The 17657-nt window shown below is 41.7% G+C and overlaps 1 protein-coding gene across 1 annotated transcript in view; it reads left to right on the top strand.

Annotated features, from left to right (window-relative positions):
• CNNM1 (cyclin and CBS domain divalent metal cation transport mediator 1) overlaps positions 1–17657 on the top strand; it is a 421587-nt gene that overhangs the window by 90612 nt on the left and 313318 nt on the right. Inside the window, exons 4-5 of the mRNA XM_053692543.1 lie at positions 16318–16487; positions 16587–16686. Coding sequence (XP_053548518.1) covers positions 16318–16487; positions 16587–16686 — 270 coding nt within the window. The remainder of the gene's footprint in view (positions 1–16317; positions 16488–16586; positions 16687–17657) is intronic.

Genomic DNA, 17657 nt, shown 5'->3' with positions numbered 1-17657 from the left:
TTATCCTTATGTACCCCTAATCTGCTGCCCCTAACACCGCCGACCCCTATATTATATTTATTAACCCCTAATCTGCCCCCCACAACGTCGCCGCCAGCTACCTACACTTATTAACCCCTAATCTGCCGTCCGCACGCCGCCGCCAGCTACATTATCCCTATGTACCCCTAATCTGCTGCCCTAACATCGCCGACCCCTATATTATATTTATTAACCCCTAACCTGCCCCCCACCACGTCGCCGCCACCTACCTACAATAATTAACCCCTAATCTGCCGACCGCAAAGAGCTGCCAGCTACATTATAGCTATGTACCCCTAATCTGCTGCCCCTAACACCGCCGACCCCTATATTATATTTATTAATCCCTAACCTGCCCTCCCTAACATCGCCGACACCTAACTTCAATTATTAACCCCTAATCTACCGACCGAATCTCGCCGCTATTCTAATAAATGTATTAACCCCTAAAGCTAAGTCTAACCCTAACACTAACACCCCCCTAAATTAAATATAATTTTAATCTATCGAAATTAATTCACTCTTATTAAATAAATTATTCCTATTTAAAGCTAAATACTTACCTGTAAAATAAATCCTAATATAGCTACAACATAAATTATAATTATATTATAGCTATTTTAGGATTAATATTTATTTTACAGGTAACTTTGTATTTATTTTAACCAGGCACAATAGCTATTAAATAGTTAAGAACTATTTAATAGCTAAAATAGGTAAAATAATTACAAATTTACCTGTAAAATAAATCCTAACCTAAGTTACAATTAAACCTAACACTACACTATCAATAAATTAATTAAATAAAATACCTACAATTAAACCTAACACTACACTATCAATAAATAAATTAAATACAATACCTACAAATAACTACAATGAAATAAACTAACTAAAGTACAAAAAATAAAAAAGAACTAAGTTGCAAAAAATAAAAAAATATTTACAAACATAAGAAAAATATTACAACAATTTTAAACTAATTACACCTACTCTAAGCCCCCTAATAAAATAACGAAGACCCCCAAAATAAAAAATGCCCTACCCTATTCTAAATTACTAAAGTTCAAAGCTCTTTTACCTTACCAGCCCTGAACAGGGCCCTTTGCGGGGTATGCCCCAAGAAGTTCAGCTCTTTTGCCTGTAAAAAAAAACATACAATACCCCCCCCCCAACATTACAACCCACCACCCACATACCCCTAATCTAACCCAAACCCCCCTTAAATAAACCTAACACTAAGCCCCTGAAGATCATCCTACCTTGTCTTCACCATACCAGGTTCACCGATCCGTCCTGGCTCCAAAATCTTCATCCAACCCAAGCGGGGGCTGGCGATCCATCTTCCGGTGGCTGAAGAGGTCCAGAAGAGGCTCCAAAGTCTTCATCCTATCCGGGAAGAAGAGTAGATCCGGACCGGCAACCATAATCTTCCAAGCGGCATCTTCTATCTTCATCCGATGAGGACCGGCTCCATCCTGAAGACCTCCACCGCGGACCCATCTTCATCCGGCGACGTCCAACTGAAGAATGATGGTTCCTTTAAGGGACGTCATCCAAGATGGCGTCCCTCGCATTCCGATTGGCTGATAGGATTCTATCAGCCAATCGGAATTAAGGTAGGAATATTCTGATTGGCTGATGGAATCAGCCAATCAGAATCAAGATCAATCCGAATGGCTGATCCAATCAGCCAATCAGATTGAGCTCGCATTCTATTGGCAGATCGGAACAGCCAATAGAATGCAAGCTCAATCTGATTGGCTGATTGGATCAGCCAATCGGATTGAACTTGATTCTGATTGGCTGATTCCATCAGCCAATCAGAATATTCCTACCTTAATTCCGATTGGCTGATAGAATCCTATCAGCCAATCGGAATTCGAGGGACGCCATCTTGGATGACGTCCCTTAAAGGAACCGTCATTCTTCAGTTGGACGTCGCCGGATGAAGATGGGTCCGCGGTGGAGGTCTTCTGGATGGAGCCGGTCCTCATCGGATGAAGATAGAAGATGCCGCTTGGAAGATGATGGTTGCCGGTCCGGATCTACTCTTCTTCCCGGATAGGATGAAGACTTTGGAGCCTCTTCTGGACCTCTTCAGCCGCCGGAAGATGGATCGCCAGCCCCCGCTTGGGTTGGATGAAGATTTTGGAGCCAGGAAGGATCGGTGAACCTGGTATGGTGAAGACAAGATAGGTTGATCTTCAGGGGCTTAGTGTTAGGTTTATTTAAGGGGGGTTTGGGTTAGATTAGGGGTATGTGGGTGGTGGGTTGTAATGTTGGGGGGGGGTATTGTATGTTTTTTTTACAGGCAAAAGAGCTGAACTTCTTGGGGCATGCCCCGCAAAGGGCCCTGTTCAGGGCTGGTAAGGTAAAAGAGCTTTGAACTTTAGTAATTTAGAATAGGGTAGGGCATTTTTTATTTTGGGGGGCTTTGTTATTTTATTAGGGGGCTTAGAGTAGGTGTAATTAGTTTAAAATTGTTGTAAGATTTTCCTTATGTTTGTAAATATTTTTTTATTTTTTGTAACTTAGTTCTTTTTTATTTTTTGTACTTTAGTTAGTTTATTTCATTGTAGTTATTTGTAGATATTGTATTTAATTAATGTATTGATAGTGTAGTGTTAGGTTTAATTGTAGGTAATTGTAGATATTTTATTTAATTAATTTAATGATAGTGTAGTGTTAGGTTTAATTGTAACTTAGGTTAGGATTTATTTTACAGGTAATTTTGTTATTATTTTAACTAGGTAACTATTAAATAGTTATTAACTATTTAATAGCTATTGTACCTGGTTAAAATAATTACAAAGTTACCTGTAAAATAAATATTAATCCTAAAATAGCTATAATATAATTATAATTTATAGTGTAGCTATATTAGGATTTATTTTACAGGTAAGTATTTAGCTTTAAATAGGAATAATTTATTTAATAAGAGATAATTAATTTCGTTAGATGTAAATTATATTTAACTTAGGGGGGTGTTAGTGTTAGGGTTAGACTTAGCTTTAGGGGTTAATACATTTATTAGAATAGCGGTGAGCTCCAGTCGGCAGATTAGGGGTTAATAATTGAAGTTAGGTGTCGGCGATGTTAGGGAGGGCAGATTAGGGGTTAATACTATTTATTATAGGGTTAGTGAGGCGGATTAGGGGTTAATAACTTTATTATAGTAGCGCTCAGGTCCGGTCGGCAGATTAGGGGTTAATAAGTGTAGGCAGGTGGAGGCGACGTTGTGGGGGGCAGATTAGGGGTTAATAAATATAATATAGGGGTCGGCGATGTTAAGGCAGCAAATTAGGGGTACATAGGGATAATGTACGTAGCGGCGGTTTACGGAGCGGCAGATTAGGGGTTAATAATAATATGCAGGGGTCAGCGATAGCGGGGGCGGCAGATTAGGGGTTAATAAGTGTAAGGTTAGGGGTGTTTAGACTCGGGGTACATGTTAGAGTGTTAGGTGCAGACGTAGGAAGTGTTTCCACATAGCAAACAATGGGGCTGCGTTAGGAGCTGAACGCTGCTTTTTTGCAAGTGTTAGGTTTTTTTTCAGCTCAAACAGCCCCATTGTTTCCTATGGGGGAATCGTGCACAAGCACGTTTCTGAGGCTGGCCGCGTCCGTAAGCAACTCTGGTATCGAAAGTTGAAGCTGCGTTAAATATGCTCTACGCTCCTTTTTTGGAGCCTAACGCAGCCTTTATGTGGACTCTCAATACCAGAGTTATTTTTATGGTGCGGCCAGAAAAAAGCCGGCGTTAGCTACGCGGGTCCTTACCGACAAAACTCTAAATCTAGCCGCTAGTGAAGTTCACTTAGTCCTCCTTTTCTAAGTGGTGTTTCCTTTCAAAGGTGCCGTTCAGATCCTCATGAGGGCACCTTATGGCGTCTTTCGGTGAGAGCTTGAAGGTCTTCTAGATGGTTGGGGGATCCTATGCGTCAGGGGTTGCCATTCCGGTGCCCCGGCTCGCAAAGGTGGTATACCTGAGGATGTAGCGCATTGTTCTTCTGGTTTGACCAGAAGCATCTTCCACTTCTGCAGTAGTAGACTGGCCTCCTGTGTGGAGGAGACTGTGTATTGTTGTCCCCTTTTGTTTTTTAATGATGACATATAATGCACAACCAATGAAGAATAGTTATACCATACAAACAGAACATACATATCAGTATACCAAATAGGAAAAACAATTTACATTATAGCTTAGATTGCAAGTGGATCACTACTGATAACGAGGGTGCACTATCAATATTCCAGGGTCCCAAAAAGATAAGCATGCTGTACGGTAAAATAGAATATCAGAGAATATTTAACATGAACAACATCCCTTTAGCGCACCCTATACGTTCAACGTATATATGTGTGTGTGTGTTTAAAAAGTGTTTTAAAGGGATATGGTATATGTCAAGGTGTTTGAAAGGGAAGGGCTCAAAGGTGTATATAAATATATATTATTTATATACCTTTGAGCCCTTTCCTGTCAAACAGCTTGACATATACCATATCCCTTTTAAACAAAGCAAACCTTTTTTTTATACAAATACTTCAGATACCATACACAAGATCATACATTTTGCGATATGGTGCAGTAAGGCTATACCGCTGAAAAAATGGCCAATGCGCGTGGAATGTCAGGTCTCCCGTATTACCAGTCGCTGCGGTACAGCTATAACGCAAGCGTTTTAGCCTGTAACGCAACGATCCATTCCGCACTCAAAAAATGACTTTTGAGTGCGGGATTTCCGTACCGCTGTATAACAAGTTGTGCGGTCCTGCTAAAATGCTTGCATTATAGCCTATACCGCCCTGATACATTCCGCAATCTGAGGGCAGTAGTTATGGATTTTGCGAAACAAAAATGTTTCACAGAAATCATAACTAAAATGTTACAAAGTACACTAACACCCATAATTTACCTATTTACCCCTAAAGCGCCACCCTCCTGCATCACAAATACTATTTTAAACTTATTAACCCCTAATCCGCCGCCCACCCACAAAGCCAACACTATATAAAGCTATTATCCCCTATACCGCCGCCCCCCCCCCCCCCCCACATCGCTACTACTATAATAAACCTATTAACCCCTAAACTACCGGCCCCCACATCGCTAATACTAAACCTATTAACCCCTAAAACGGCCGGCCCCCCACATCGCAAATCACTAAATTAAACTATTAATCCCTAAACACCCCCCCAACTTTAAATAAAATTTACAATATAACTATCTTAACCCCTTACCGACCAAGGACGTGCCAGGCACATCCTACAAAAAAATGGTTGTTAGCGACCAAGGACGTGCCTTGCACTTCCTCTAGGGTTTGAAGCGCTGGAAGCGATCATGATCGCTTCCAGACGCTTTCATGTTATTGCAGCGATGCCTCAATATTGAGGCATTGTGCAATACCCTTTTCTCTTGCAAGGTGTATCCAGTCCACGGATTCATCCTTTACTTGTGGGATATTCTCATTCCCTACAGGAAGTGGCAAAGAGAGCACACAGCAGAGCTGTCCATATAGCTCCCCCTCTAGCTCCACCCCCCAGTCATTCTCTTTGCCGGCTCTAAGCACTAGGGTCTCTCTATGGGAGGGTAAAGTGAATGTGGTGTTAGAATTGTAGTTTTTATTATCTTCAATCAAAAGTTTGTTATTTTAAATGGTACCGGTTTGTACTATTTACTTTCTAGCAGAAAAGTGATGAAGATTTCTGCTGAGAGGAAAATTATTTTAGCATGTTGTAACTAAAATCCACTGCTGTTCCCACACAGGACTGAGGAGTACCAGAAAACTTCAGTTGGGGGGAACGGTTTGCAGGGTAATCTGCAATGAGGTATGTTCAGTCATTTATTTCTAGACAAGACTGAGATAATGCTAGAAGAGACTGACAATATCCCCATGAGGGGAGGGTAAGCTATGTTCACAGACTTAGTAAGGAATTGAATGCTTACATAACAGGGCTAATTATGCTGGTTGACACTGATTCAGAGCAATCGATTGTTTATTTAAGAAAAATATCGTTTGTAGACACTTTGAAAGTCCTTTTGGGGTTTTTTGTGGGGTTATTACCCACATGGCTGGTTTTTATTCACTTAAGAGTGATTTACTAGGCCTCACAGCTCCGGCGTAGAGTGGGAGGGGCCTAATTTCGCGCCTCAGATGCGCAGTTAGAATTGCAGAGAAGTTCATGCTGCTTCACATGGAGGGTCCTGCTGCTGTTTGAGGGCCTTATAGAAGCTATATTCCCCCAAATCTGATCCCTAAGGGCAGGTAGGGCCACAGCAAGGCTGTGGCAAGGTGCTGTACTATTTTTAACCGGGTGTTGGCTTTAGGCTGCTCCGGTTTGGGCATTAAGGGGTTAATCGTTTTGAAACTTGTGGTGCAATCTTATTAAGGCTTTAGGTACATACTGTGAAAATTTCAGCAGAATTGCTGCATTTTTCACTGTTTTGTAAAATTGTGTGCTCTTTTTATCTCTTAAAGGCACAGTAACGTTTTTTTCAAATTGTGTTTTTTATTTGATTAAAGTAATTTCCAAGCCTGCTTGTGTATATTACTAGTCTATTAAACATGTCTGACACTAAGGAAAATCCTTGTTCAATTTGTTTAGAAGCCATGTTGGAACCCCCTCTCAGAATGTGTCCCACTTGTACTGATATGTCTATACACTTTAAAGATCATATTGTTGCACTTAAAAATGTGGCCCAAGATGATTCTCAGACTGAAGGTAACGAGGGTAGCCCGTCTGCCTCTCCCCAAGTGTCACAACCAGTTACGCCCGCGCAAGTGACGCCTAGTACCTCTAGTGCGTCTAACCCTTTTACATTACAAGACTTAGCGGCAGTCATGGATAATTCTCTTACAGCCTTCTTATCTAAACTGCCCTTGTTACCCGCAAAGCGTGATAGCTCAGTTTTAAGAACAGATTATGAGCATTCTGACGCTTTGGTAGCCGTATCCGATATACCCTCACAACGCTCTGAGGCCTAGATTTGGAGTTTTGTCGGTAACGACCCGCGTAGCTAACGCCGGCTTTTTTCTGGCCGCACCATAAAAATAACTCTGGTATTGAGAGTCCACATAAAGGCTGCGTTAGGCTCCAAAAAAGGAGCGTAGAGCATATTTAACGCAGCTTCAACTCTTGATACCAGAGTTGCTTACGCAAGCGGCCAGCCTCAAAAACGTGCTCGTGCACGATTCCCCCATAGGAAACAATGGAGCTGTTTGAGCTGAAAAAAACCTAACACCTGCAAAAAAGCCGCGTTCAGCTCCTAACGCAGCCCCATTGTTTGCTATGCGGAAACACTTCCTACGTCTGCACCTAACACTCTAACATGTACCCAGAGTCTAAACACCCCTAACCTTACACTTATTAACCCCTATTCTGCCGCCCCCGCTATCGCTGACCCCTGCATATTATTATTAACCCCTAATCTGCCGCTCCGTAAACCGCCGCTACTTACATTATCCCTATGTACCCCTAATCTGCTGCCCTAACATCGCCGACCCCTATATTATATTTATTAACCCCTAATCTGCCCCCCACAACGTCGCCTCCACCTGCCTACACTTATTAACCCCTAATCTGCCGACCGGACCGCACCGCTATTATTATAAAGTTATTAACCCCTAATCCGCCTCACTAACCCTATAATAAATAGTATTAACCCCTAATCTGCCCTCCCTAACATCGCCGACACCTAACTTCAAACATTAACCCCTAATCTGCCGACTGGAGCTCACCGCTATTCTAATAAATGTATTAACCTCTAAAGCTAAGTCTAACCCTAACACTAACACCCCCCTAAGTTAAATATAATTTAAATCTAACGAAATTAATTAACTCTTATTAAATAAATTATTCCTATTTAAAGCTAAATACTTACCTGTAAAATAAATCCTAATATAGCTACAATATAAATTATAATTATATTATAGCTATTTTAGGATTAATATTTATTTTACAGGTAACTTTGTATTTATTTTAACCAGGTACAATAGCTATTAAATAGTTAAGAACTATTTAATAGCTAAAATAGTTAAAATAATTACAAAATTACCTGTAAAATAAATCCTAACCTAGGTTACAATTAAACCTAACACTACACTATCAATAAATTAATTAAATAAACTACCTACAATTACCTACAATTAACCTAACACTACACTATCAATAAATTAATTAAATACAATTCCTACAAATAAATACAATTAAATAAACTTGCTAAAGTACAAAAAATAAAAAAGAACTAAGTTACAAAAAATAAAAAAATATTTACAAACATAAGAAAAATATTACAACAATTTTAAACTAATTACACCTACTCTAAGCCCCCTAATAAAATAACAAAGCCCCCCAAAATAAAAAAAATCCCCTACCCTATTCTAAATTACTAAAGTTCAAAGCTCTTTTACCTTACCAGCCCTGAACAGGGCCCTTTGCGGGGCATGCCCCAAGAAGTTCAGCTCTTTTGCCTGTAAAAAAAAACATACAATACCCAAGCCCCCCAACATTACAACCCACCACCCACATACCCCTAATCTAACCCAAACCCCCCTTAAATAAACCTAACACTAAGCCCCTGAAGAACTTCCTACCTTGTCTTCACCTCACCGGGTTCACCGATCTGTCCAGAAGAGCTCCTCCGATGTCCTGATCCAAGCCCAAGCGGGGGGCTGAAGAGGTCCATGATCCGGCTGAAGTCTTCATCCAAGCGGGGCAGAAGAGGTCTTCCATCCGATTGAAGTCTTCATCCAAGCGGGATCTTTTATGGTCATCCATCCGGAGCGGAGCGGCAGGATCCTGAAGACCTCCGACGCGGAACATCCATCCTGGCCGACGACTGAACGAAGAATGACGGTTCCTTTAAATGACGTCATCCAAGATGGCGTCCCTCGAATTCCGATTGGCTGATAGGATTCTATCAGCCAATCGGAATTAAGGTAGGAATATTCTGATTGGCTGATGGAATCAGCCAATCAGAATCAAGTTCAATCCGATTGGCTGATCCAATCAGCCAATCAGATTGAGCTCGCATTCTATTGGCTGTTCCGATCAGCCAATCAGAATATTCCTACCTTAATTCCGATTGGCTGATAGAATCCTATCAGCCAATCGGAATTCGAGGGACGCCATCTTGGATGACGTCATTTAAAGGAACCGTCATTCGTCGTTCAGTCGTCGGCTAGGATGGATGTTCCGCGTCGGAGGTCTTCAGGATCCCTCCGCTCCGGATGGATGACCATAGAAGATCCCGCTTGGATGAAGACTTCAATCGGATGGAAGACCTCTTCTGCCCCGCTTGGATGAAGACTTCAGCCGGATCATGGACCTCTTCAGCCCCCCGCTTGGGCTTGGATCAGGACATCGGAGGAGCTCTTCTGGATCGATCGGTGAACCTGGTATGGTGAAGATAAGGTAGGAAGATCTTCAGGGGCTTAGTGTTAGGTTTATTTAAGGGGGGTTTGGGTTAGATTAGGGGTATGTGGGTGGTGGGTTGTAATGTTGGGGGGGGGGTATTGTATGTTTTTTTTTACAGGCAAAAGAGCTGAACTTCTTGGGGCATGCCCCGCAAAGGGCCCTGTTCAGGGCTGGTAAGGTAAAAGAGCTTTGAACTTTAGTAATTTAGAATAGGGTAGGGCATTTTTTTATTTTGGGGGGCTTTGTTATTTTATTAGGGGGCTTAGAGTAGGTGTAATTAGTTTAAAATTGTTGTAATATTTTTCTTATGTTTGTAAATATTTTTTTATTTTTTGTAACTTAGTTCTTTTTTATTTTTTGTACTTTAGCTAGTTTATTTAATTGTATTTATTTGTAGGAATTGTATTTTTGTAGGTAATTGTAGGTAGTTTATTTAATTAATTTATTGATAGTGTAGTGTTAGGTTTAATTGTAACTTAGGTTAGGATTTATTTTACAGGTAATTTTGTAATTATTTTAACTATTTTAGCTATTAAATAGTTCTTAACTATTTAATAGCTATTGTACCTGGTTAAAATAAATACAAAGTTACCTGTAAAATAAATATTAATCCTAAAATAGCTATAATATAAATATAATTTATATTGTAGCTATATTAGGATTTATTTTACAGGTAAGTATTTAGCTTTAAATAGGAATAATTTATTTAATAAGAGTTAATTAATTTCGTTAGATTTAAATTATATTTAACTTAGGGGGGTGTTAGTGTTAGGGTTAGACTTAGCTTTAGGGGTTAATACATTTATTAGAATAGCGGTGAGCTCCAGTCGGCAGATTAGGGGTTAATGTTTGAAGTTAGGTGTCGGCTATGTTAGGGAGGGCAGATTAGGGGTTAATACTATTTATTATAGGGTTAGTGAGGCGGATTAGGGGTTAATAACTTTATAATAATAGCGGTGCGGTCCGCTCGGCAGATTAGGGGTTAATAAGTGTAGGCAGGTGGAGGCGACGTTGAGGGGGGCATATTAGGGGTTAATAAATATAATATAGGGGTCGGCGGTGTTAGGGGCAGCAGATTAGGGGTACATAAGTATAATGTAGGTGGCGGCGCTTTGCGGTCGGCAGATTAGGGGTTAATTATTGTAGGTAGCTGGCTGCGACGTTGTGGGGGGCAGGTTAGGGGTTAATAAATATAATATAGGGGTCGGCGGTGTTAGGGGCAGCAGATTAGGGGTACATAAGTATAACGTAGGTGGCGATCGGCAGATTAGGGGTTAAAAAAATTTAATCGCGTGTCGGCGATGTGGGGGGACCTCGGTTTAGGGGTACATAGGTAGTTTATGGGTGTTAGTGTACTTTAGAGTACAGTAGTTAAGAGCTTTATAAACCGGCGTTAGCCCAGAAAGCTCTTAACTACTGACTTTTTTCCTGCGGCTGGAGTTTTGTCGTTAGATTTCTAACGCTCACTTCAGACACGACTCTAAATACCGGAGTTAGAAAAATCCCATTGAAAAGATAGGATACGCAATTTACGTAAGGGGATCTGCGGTATGGAAAAGTTGCGGCTGAAAAGTGAGCGTTAGACCCTATTTTGAGTGACTCCAAATACCGGAGGTAGCCTAAAACCAGCATAAGGAGCCTCTAACGCTGGTTTTCACGGCTAACGCCAAACTCCAAATCTAGGCCTGAAGTGGGAGCGAGGGATTTGATGTCTGAGGGAGAAGTCTCTGATCCAGGAAGGGTTCCTCCTCAGACAGATTCAGATACATTGGCTTTTAAATTTAAACTAGAACACCTCCGCGTTTTGCTTAGGGAGGTATTAGCTACTCTGTATGACTGCGACCCTTTAGTGATCCCAGAGAAATTGTGTAAAATGGACAAGTACCTAGAGGTCCCTGTTTACACGGATACGTTTCCGGTCCCTAAGAGGATTGCGGATATCGTTACTAGGGAGTGGGATAGACCAGGTGTTCCCTTTGCTCCCCCTTCTGTTTTTAAGAAAATGTTCCCCATACCTGACTCTGTGCGGGACTCGTGGCAGACGGTCCCTACGGTGGAGGGGGCTGTTTCTACACTTGCTAAACGCACAACCATACCAATTGAAGACAGTTGTGCTTTTAAAGACCCTATGGATAAGAAGTTAGAGGGTTTACTTAAGAAAATTTTTGTTCAACAAGGTTTTCTTCTCCAACTTATTGCCTGCATTATTCCTGTAACTACTGCAGCTGCTTTCTGGTTTAAGGCACTGGAAGACTCGCTCCAGACGGAGACCTCATATGAGGAAATTATGGATAGAATTAAGGCTCTAAAGCTAGCTAATTCTTTTATCACTGACGCCGCTTTCCAAATAGCTAAGTTAGCGGCAAAAAATTCAGGTTTCGCCATTTTGGTGCGCAGGGCGCTATGGCTAAAGTCCTGGTCGGCCGATGTGTTGTCTAAATCCAAGCTTTTGAACATTCCTTTCAAAGGAAAGACCCTCTTCGGGCCTGAATTGAAAGAGATTATTTCAGATATCACCGGGGGAAAAGGCCATGCTCTCCCTCAGGACAAGCCCTTTAAGACAAAGAACAAAGCTAATTTTCGTTCCTTTCGCAATTTCAGGAACGGCCCCGCTTCATCCTCTCCGGCTGCAAAGCAAGAGGGTAACGCTTCACAGCCCAAGGCAACCTGGAAACCTTACCAGGGCTGGAATAAGGGGAAACAGGCCAAAAAGCCTGCAGCTGCCACCAAGACAGCATGAAGAGGTAGCCCCCGATCCGGGACCGGATCTAGTAGGGGGCAGACTCTCTCTCTTCGCTCAGGCCTGGGCAAGAGATGTCCACGACCCTTGGGCATTAGAGATTGTAGCCCAGGGATACCTTTTAGAATTCAAGAACTCTCCTCCAAGGGGAAGGTTCCACATTTCTCGTCTGTTTACAGATCAGACAAAGAAAGAGCCGTTTTTACGCTGTGTAGAAGATCTACATACAATGGGAGTGATCCACCCAGTTCCAATTGCAGAACAAGGACTGGGGTTTTACTCAAACCTGTTTGTGGTTCCCAAAAAAGAAGGAACTTTCAGACCAATCCTGGATCTCAAAATTCTAAACAAATTCCTCAGAGTCCCATCATTCAAGATGGAGACCATTCGGACAATCTTACCAATGATCCAGGAAGGTCAATATATGACTACCGTGAATCTAAAGGATGCGTATCTGCATATTCCTATCCACAAAGATCATCACCAGTTTCTCAGGTTCGCCTTTCTGGACAAGCATTATCAGTTTGTGGCTCTTCCTTTCGGGTTGGCCACTGCTCCCAGAATTTTCACAAAGGTTCTAGGGTCCCTCCTGGCGGTTCTAAGACCGCGGGGCATAGCAGTGGCGCCTTACCTAGACGACATCTTAATTCAGTCGTCGACTTTCCAAAGAACCAAGTCTCACACGGAGATCGTATTGGCCTTTCTGAGGTCTCACGGGTGGAAGGTGAACGTCAAAAAGAGTTCTCTCTCCCCCCTCACAAGAGTTCCATTCCTAGGAACATAGTCTCGGTAGAAATGAAAATATTTCTGACGGCGGTCAGAAAGTTAAAACTGTTAACTACTTGCCGAGCTCTTCATTCCATTCCTCGGCCATCTGTAGCTCAGTGCATGGAGACAATCGGACTAATGGTAGCGGCAATGGACATAGTCCCTTTTGCTCGGATACGCCTCAGACCACTGCAACTATGCATGCTCAAACAGTGGAATGGGGATTATGCAGATTTGTCTCCTCAAATTCAGTTGGACCAGGAGACCAGAGATTCTCTTCTCTGGTGGTTGTCTCAGGATCACCTGTCTCAGGGAATATGTTTCCGCAGGCCAGAGTGGATCATTGTAACGACCGACGCCAGTCTGTTAGGCTGGGGTGCGGTCTGGGACTCTCTGAAAGCTCAGGGCTTATGGTCTCGGGAAGAAACTCTTCTCCCGATAAACATTCTGGAACTGAGGGCGATATTCAACGCTCTTCAGGCATGGCCTCAACTAGCTGCGGCCAAATTCATCAGATTTCAGTCGGACAACATCACGACTGTAGCTTACGTCAGTCATTAGGGGGGAACAAAGAGTTCCCTAGCAATGACGGAAGTAACCAAAATAATCAGGTGGGCGGAGGATCACTCCTGCCATCTCTCAGCAATTCACATCCCAGGAGTAGACAACTGGGAGGCAGATTTTCTAAGTCGTCAGACTTTTCACCCGGGGGGATTGGGAACTCCACCCAGAGGTATTTGCCCAGCAGACTCAGCTTTGGGGCACTCCAGAGTTGGATCTGATGGCGATCCCGTCAGAACACCAAACTTCCTCCCTACGGGTCCAGGTCCCGAGATTCCAAGGCGGTATTGATAGATGCTCTAGCAGTGCCTTGGTCCTTCAATCTGGCTTCTGTTTTTCCACCGTTTCCTTTCCTCCCGCGTCTGGTTGCCAGAATCAAGCAGGAGAAGGCTTCGGTGATTCTGATAGCGCCTGCGTGGCCATGCAGGACTTGGTATGCAGACCTAGTGGACATGTCATCTGTCCCACCATGGACATTGCCAATGAGGCAGGATCTTCTGATACAGGGTCCGTTCAAGCATCCAAATTTAGTTTCTCTACGTCTGACTGCTTGGAGATTGAATGCTTAATTCTATCAAAGCGTGGGTTCTCTGAGTCAGTTATAGATACTCTGATTCAGGCTAGAAAGCCTGTCACCAGGAAAATCTACCATAAGATATGGCGGAAATATCTTTGTTGGTGTGAATCCAAGGGTTACTCATGGAGTAAGATTAGGATTCCCAGGATATTGTCCTTTCTCCAAGAAGGATTGGAGAAAGGATTGTCAGCTAGTTCCTTAAAAGGACAAATATCTGCTTTGTCTATCCTGTTACACAAGCGTCTGGCAGAGGTACCAGATGTTCAAGCGTTTGCTCAGGCTTTAGTCAGAATCAAGCCTGTCTATAAACCCGTGGCTCCGCCATGGAGTTTGAATCTAGTTCTTTCAGTTCTTCAAAGGGTTCCGTTTGAACCTTTACATTCCATAGTTGTTATCTTGGAAAGTTTTGTTTTTGATAGCTATCTCTTCTGCTCGAAGAGTTTCAGAATTATCTGCCTTACAGTGTGATTCACCTTACCTGGTGTTCCACGCAGATAAGGTAGTTTTGCGTACCAAGCCTGGTTTTCTTCCTAAAGTTGTTTCTAACAAGAATATTAACCAGGAAATAGTTGTTCCTTCTCTGTGTCCTAATCCATCTTCGAAGAAGGAACGTCTATTACACAATCTTGATGTAGTTCGTGCTTTAAAGTTCTATTTACAAGCAACTAAGGATTTCAGACAAACATCTTCCTTGTTTGTTATCTATTCTGGTAAGAGGAGAGGTCAGAAAGCGACTGCTACCTCTCTTTCCTTTTGGCTGAAAAGCATCATTCGTTTGGCCTATGAGACTGCTGGCCAGCAGCCTCCTGAAAGAATTACTGCTCATTCTACCAGAGCAGTGGCTTCCACATGGGCTTTCAAAAATGAGGCTTCTGTTGAACAGATTTGTAAGGCAGCGACTTGGTCTTCACTGCATACTTTTGCCAAATTTTACAAATTCTATACTTTTGCTTCTTCGGAGGCTATTTTTGAGAGAAAGGTTTTGCAAGCAGTGGTGCCTTCCGTTTAAGGTACCTGTCTTGTTCCCTCCCTTCATCCGTGTCCTAAAGCTTTGGTATTGGTATCCCACAAGTAAAGGATGAATCCGTGGACTGGATACACCTTGCAAGAGAAAACAGAATTTATGCTTACCTGATAAATTACTTTCTCTTGCGGTGTATCCAGTCCACGGCCCGTCCTGGCATTTAAGTCAGGTAAATTTTTTTTTGTTTAAGCTACAGTCACCACTGCACCCTATGGTTTCTCCTTTTTCTTCCTAACCTTTGGTCGAATGACTGGGGGGTGGAGCTAGAGGGGGAGCTATATGGACAGCTTTGCTGTGTGCTCTCTTTGCTACTTCCTGTAGGGAATGAGAATATCCCACAAGTAAAGGATGAATCCGTGGACTGGATACACATCAAGAGAAAGTAATTTATCAGGTAAGCATAAATTCTGTTTTTCTTTTAAGTGAAGAAAATACCTGTAGGAATGTAAGGTACCCCTAACGCACCTTTGGCTTTAGCGCATATGGTTTAGCACAGTTTCGGTTTAGTTAGCCCGTGAGCAATAAATAGAAAAGGCTTTCTTTAGAGCACATCATAGACGTTTATGGGGAGAGCGAGTTAATGTGGTCGCGATATGCAAAGTCCTGAAGTTAGCGCACCTGAGTCTTTTGCTCTCATGCTAACTTTTTACTTTCAACTTGTAATACCAGAGCTAACCTGGGAGCGCTAAATTTTTACTCGGTGCTCATTAGGGATAAAAATGTATCGCTCCACTTGTAATCTATCCCATGGCAAGCAATAGAATCTTGAAAACATAGATTTTGTCAGCAGATAAGAACAATAGACCCAACAAATCTACTCCAAATTTCCTAAAAGTGTAAGATTTTTTAGTTTACTTTATAGGATAGCCTTATGCTTGTCTTGGTATTCTTGAAGTCCTCCACAGTGTTTGTCTTTACCTCCTCTAATGAAGGTTTATTCAATGAATCAACCACCCTTTCTGTAAAGAAGCCCTTCTGCAAATCATTTCTTAATCTGCTGCCCTTCAACTTGTTCTTGAATTGCTTGTTTTGTAAAAAATACAGCCTCCTTTTTATTAGGCCCTTTAATATACTTTAAAGTTTATTTTATATCACCACTTACAGCTTGAACCTACTACATTTATATGCACGTAACATATCTAAAGTGTGTTTAGTAATTGCATACTTCTGGAATTAAAATCATCTTTGTAAATGTTATTGTTTACAGAGGTTGAGCCTTTTAAAACTACATACCTTTCTGAGAAAATTCTACTACGTCTTCTCAAGCACCCAAATGTAATCCAAGAAATGAAGTTTGATGAGAAAAATAAGAAGTCATCAGAACATTATCTTTACCAACGTAATCGACCTGTGGATTATTTTATATTAATCCTTCAAGTAAGAGAAAATGGGTTACTAAACTTTGATCTATGCTTAAAAAACTATAAATTAATAGTATATTTGACTTACTATCTTTCCTATGTTTTCCCCCTATAGGGTAAGGTAGAAGTGGAAGTTGGTAAAGAGGGATTAAGATTTGAAAATGGTGCTTTTACTTATTACGGAGTTCCTGCTATCTTGTCTACAACTTGTTCAGGTATTGCTCATGCCCATTATTTTTATTTATTAACTTGTGTTTTTTTTTTTTTTTCCCCCTCTGTGGGATATTAAATTGATGAGTTAAAGTCCAGCCTTTTAGAAGGTCAGGAGAACTCAATTGTGACAAAATCAACTTTGTAGTTGCATGTATAGTTGTTTGAGATGATTTAAATATACTTATGAGTACTGGTATATTATCTTTACTGTCATACTTTAAACTATTAGGTACCAAATCATGGAATACAAACATTGAATGAGGTTGAGATTGCAGTTGGAAGGTAGAACTAAGTAACTGGTGCCTTTTCCTTTCACATTATCACTTTTATCATTATTATTATTATCATCAGTTATTTGTAGAGCACCAACAGATTCCGCAGTGCTATAAACATGTGTATAATATGCAAAGGTAGCATGAGGGCCAAGAGTTGCACTGTTGTAAATCATCTTACATGTAGGTGAGCTACAAAACAGCTGGGCTCATAACCTTACAATCTATAGAGGTTCAAGGGGATGACAAAAGAAGGAGAGGAGCTGCGTTAAGAAAAGGTTAACATTGTAGGCATCCCTGAATAGTAGAGCCTTCAAGGAGCTCTATAGGGGGTCTTGTGGAGGGAAGCAGAGAGTGCCACAAGATAGGGGCCATTCTGGAGAAGTCATGCTGACGTCAATGTGAGCAGGTAACAAGAGAGGAAGAGAGAAGGATATCATGAACAGAGCGAAGGGGACGGGAGGGAGAGTATTTGTAGACAAGGTCTGAGATGTAGGGGGGGAGCAGTGTTATTGATCGTGTTACTCATCAGAAGAACTTGGCGGCTGCACGAGGTTCAGCATGTTCAGGAAACAGCTGAATTTTTAAATGTACAAGTAAGACAGCAGAGCCTTTGAGGTACCTTTTGGGACTTTTAGCATATACCGGTATGTGCATAACTATATACACGTAGCACACCGACAGTAAGTTAACCGTACTCA

This window comes from Bombina bombina, chromosome 9, assembly GCF_027579735.1.
Source record: "Bombina bombina isolate aBomBom1 chromosome 9, aBomBom1.pri, whole genome shotgun sequence".
NCBI lineage: Eukaryota > Metazoa > Chordata > Amphibia > Anura > Bombinatoridae > Bombina > Bombina bombina.
This window is presented reverse-complemented; position numbering and strand designations above follow the sequence as displayed.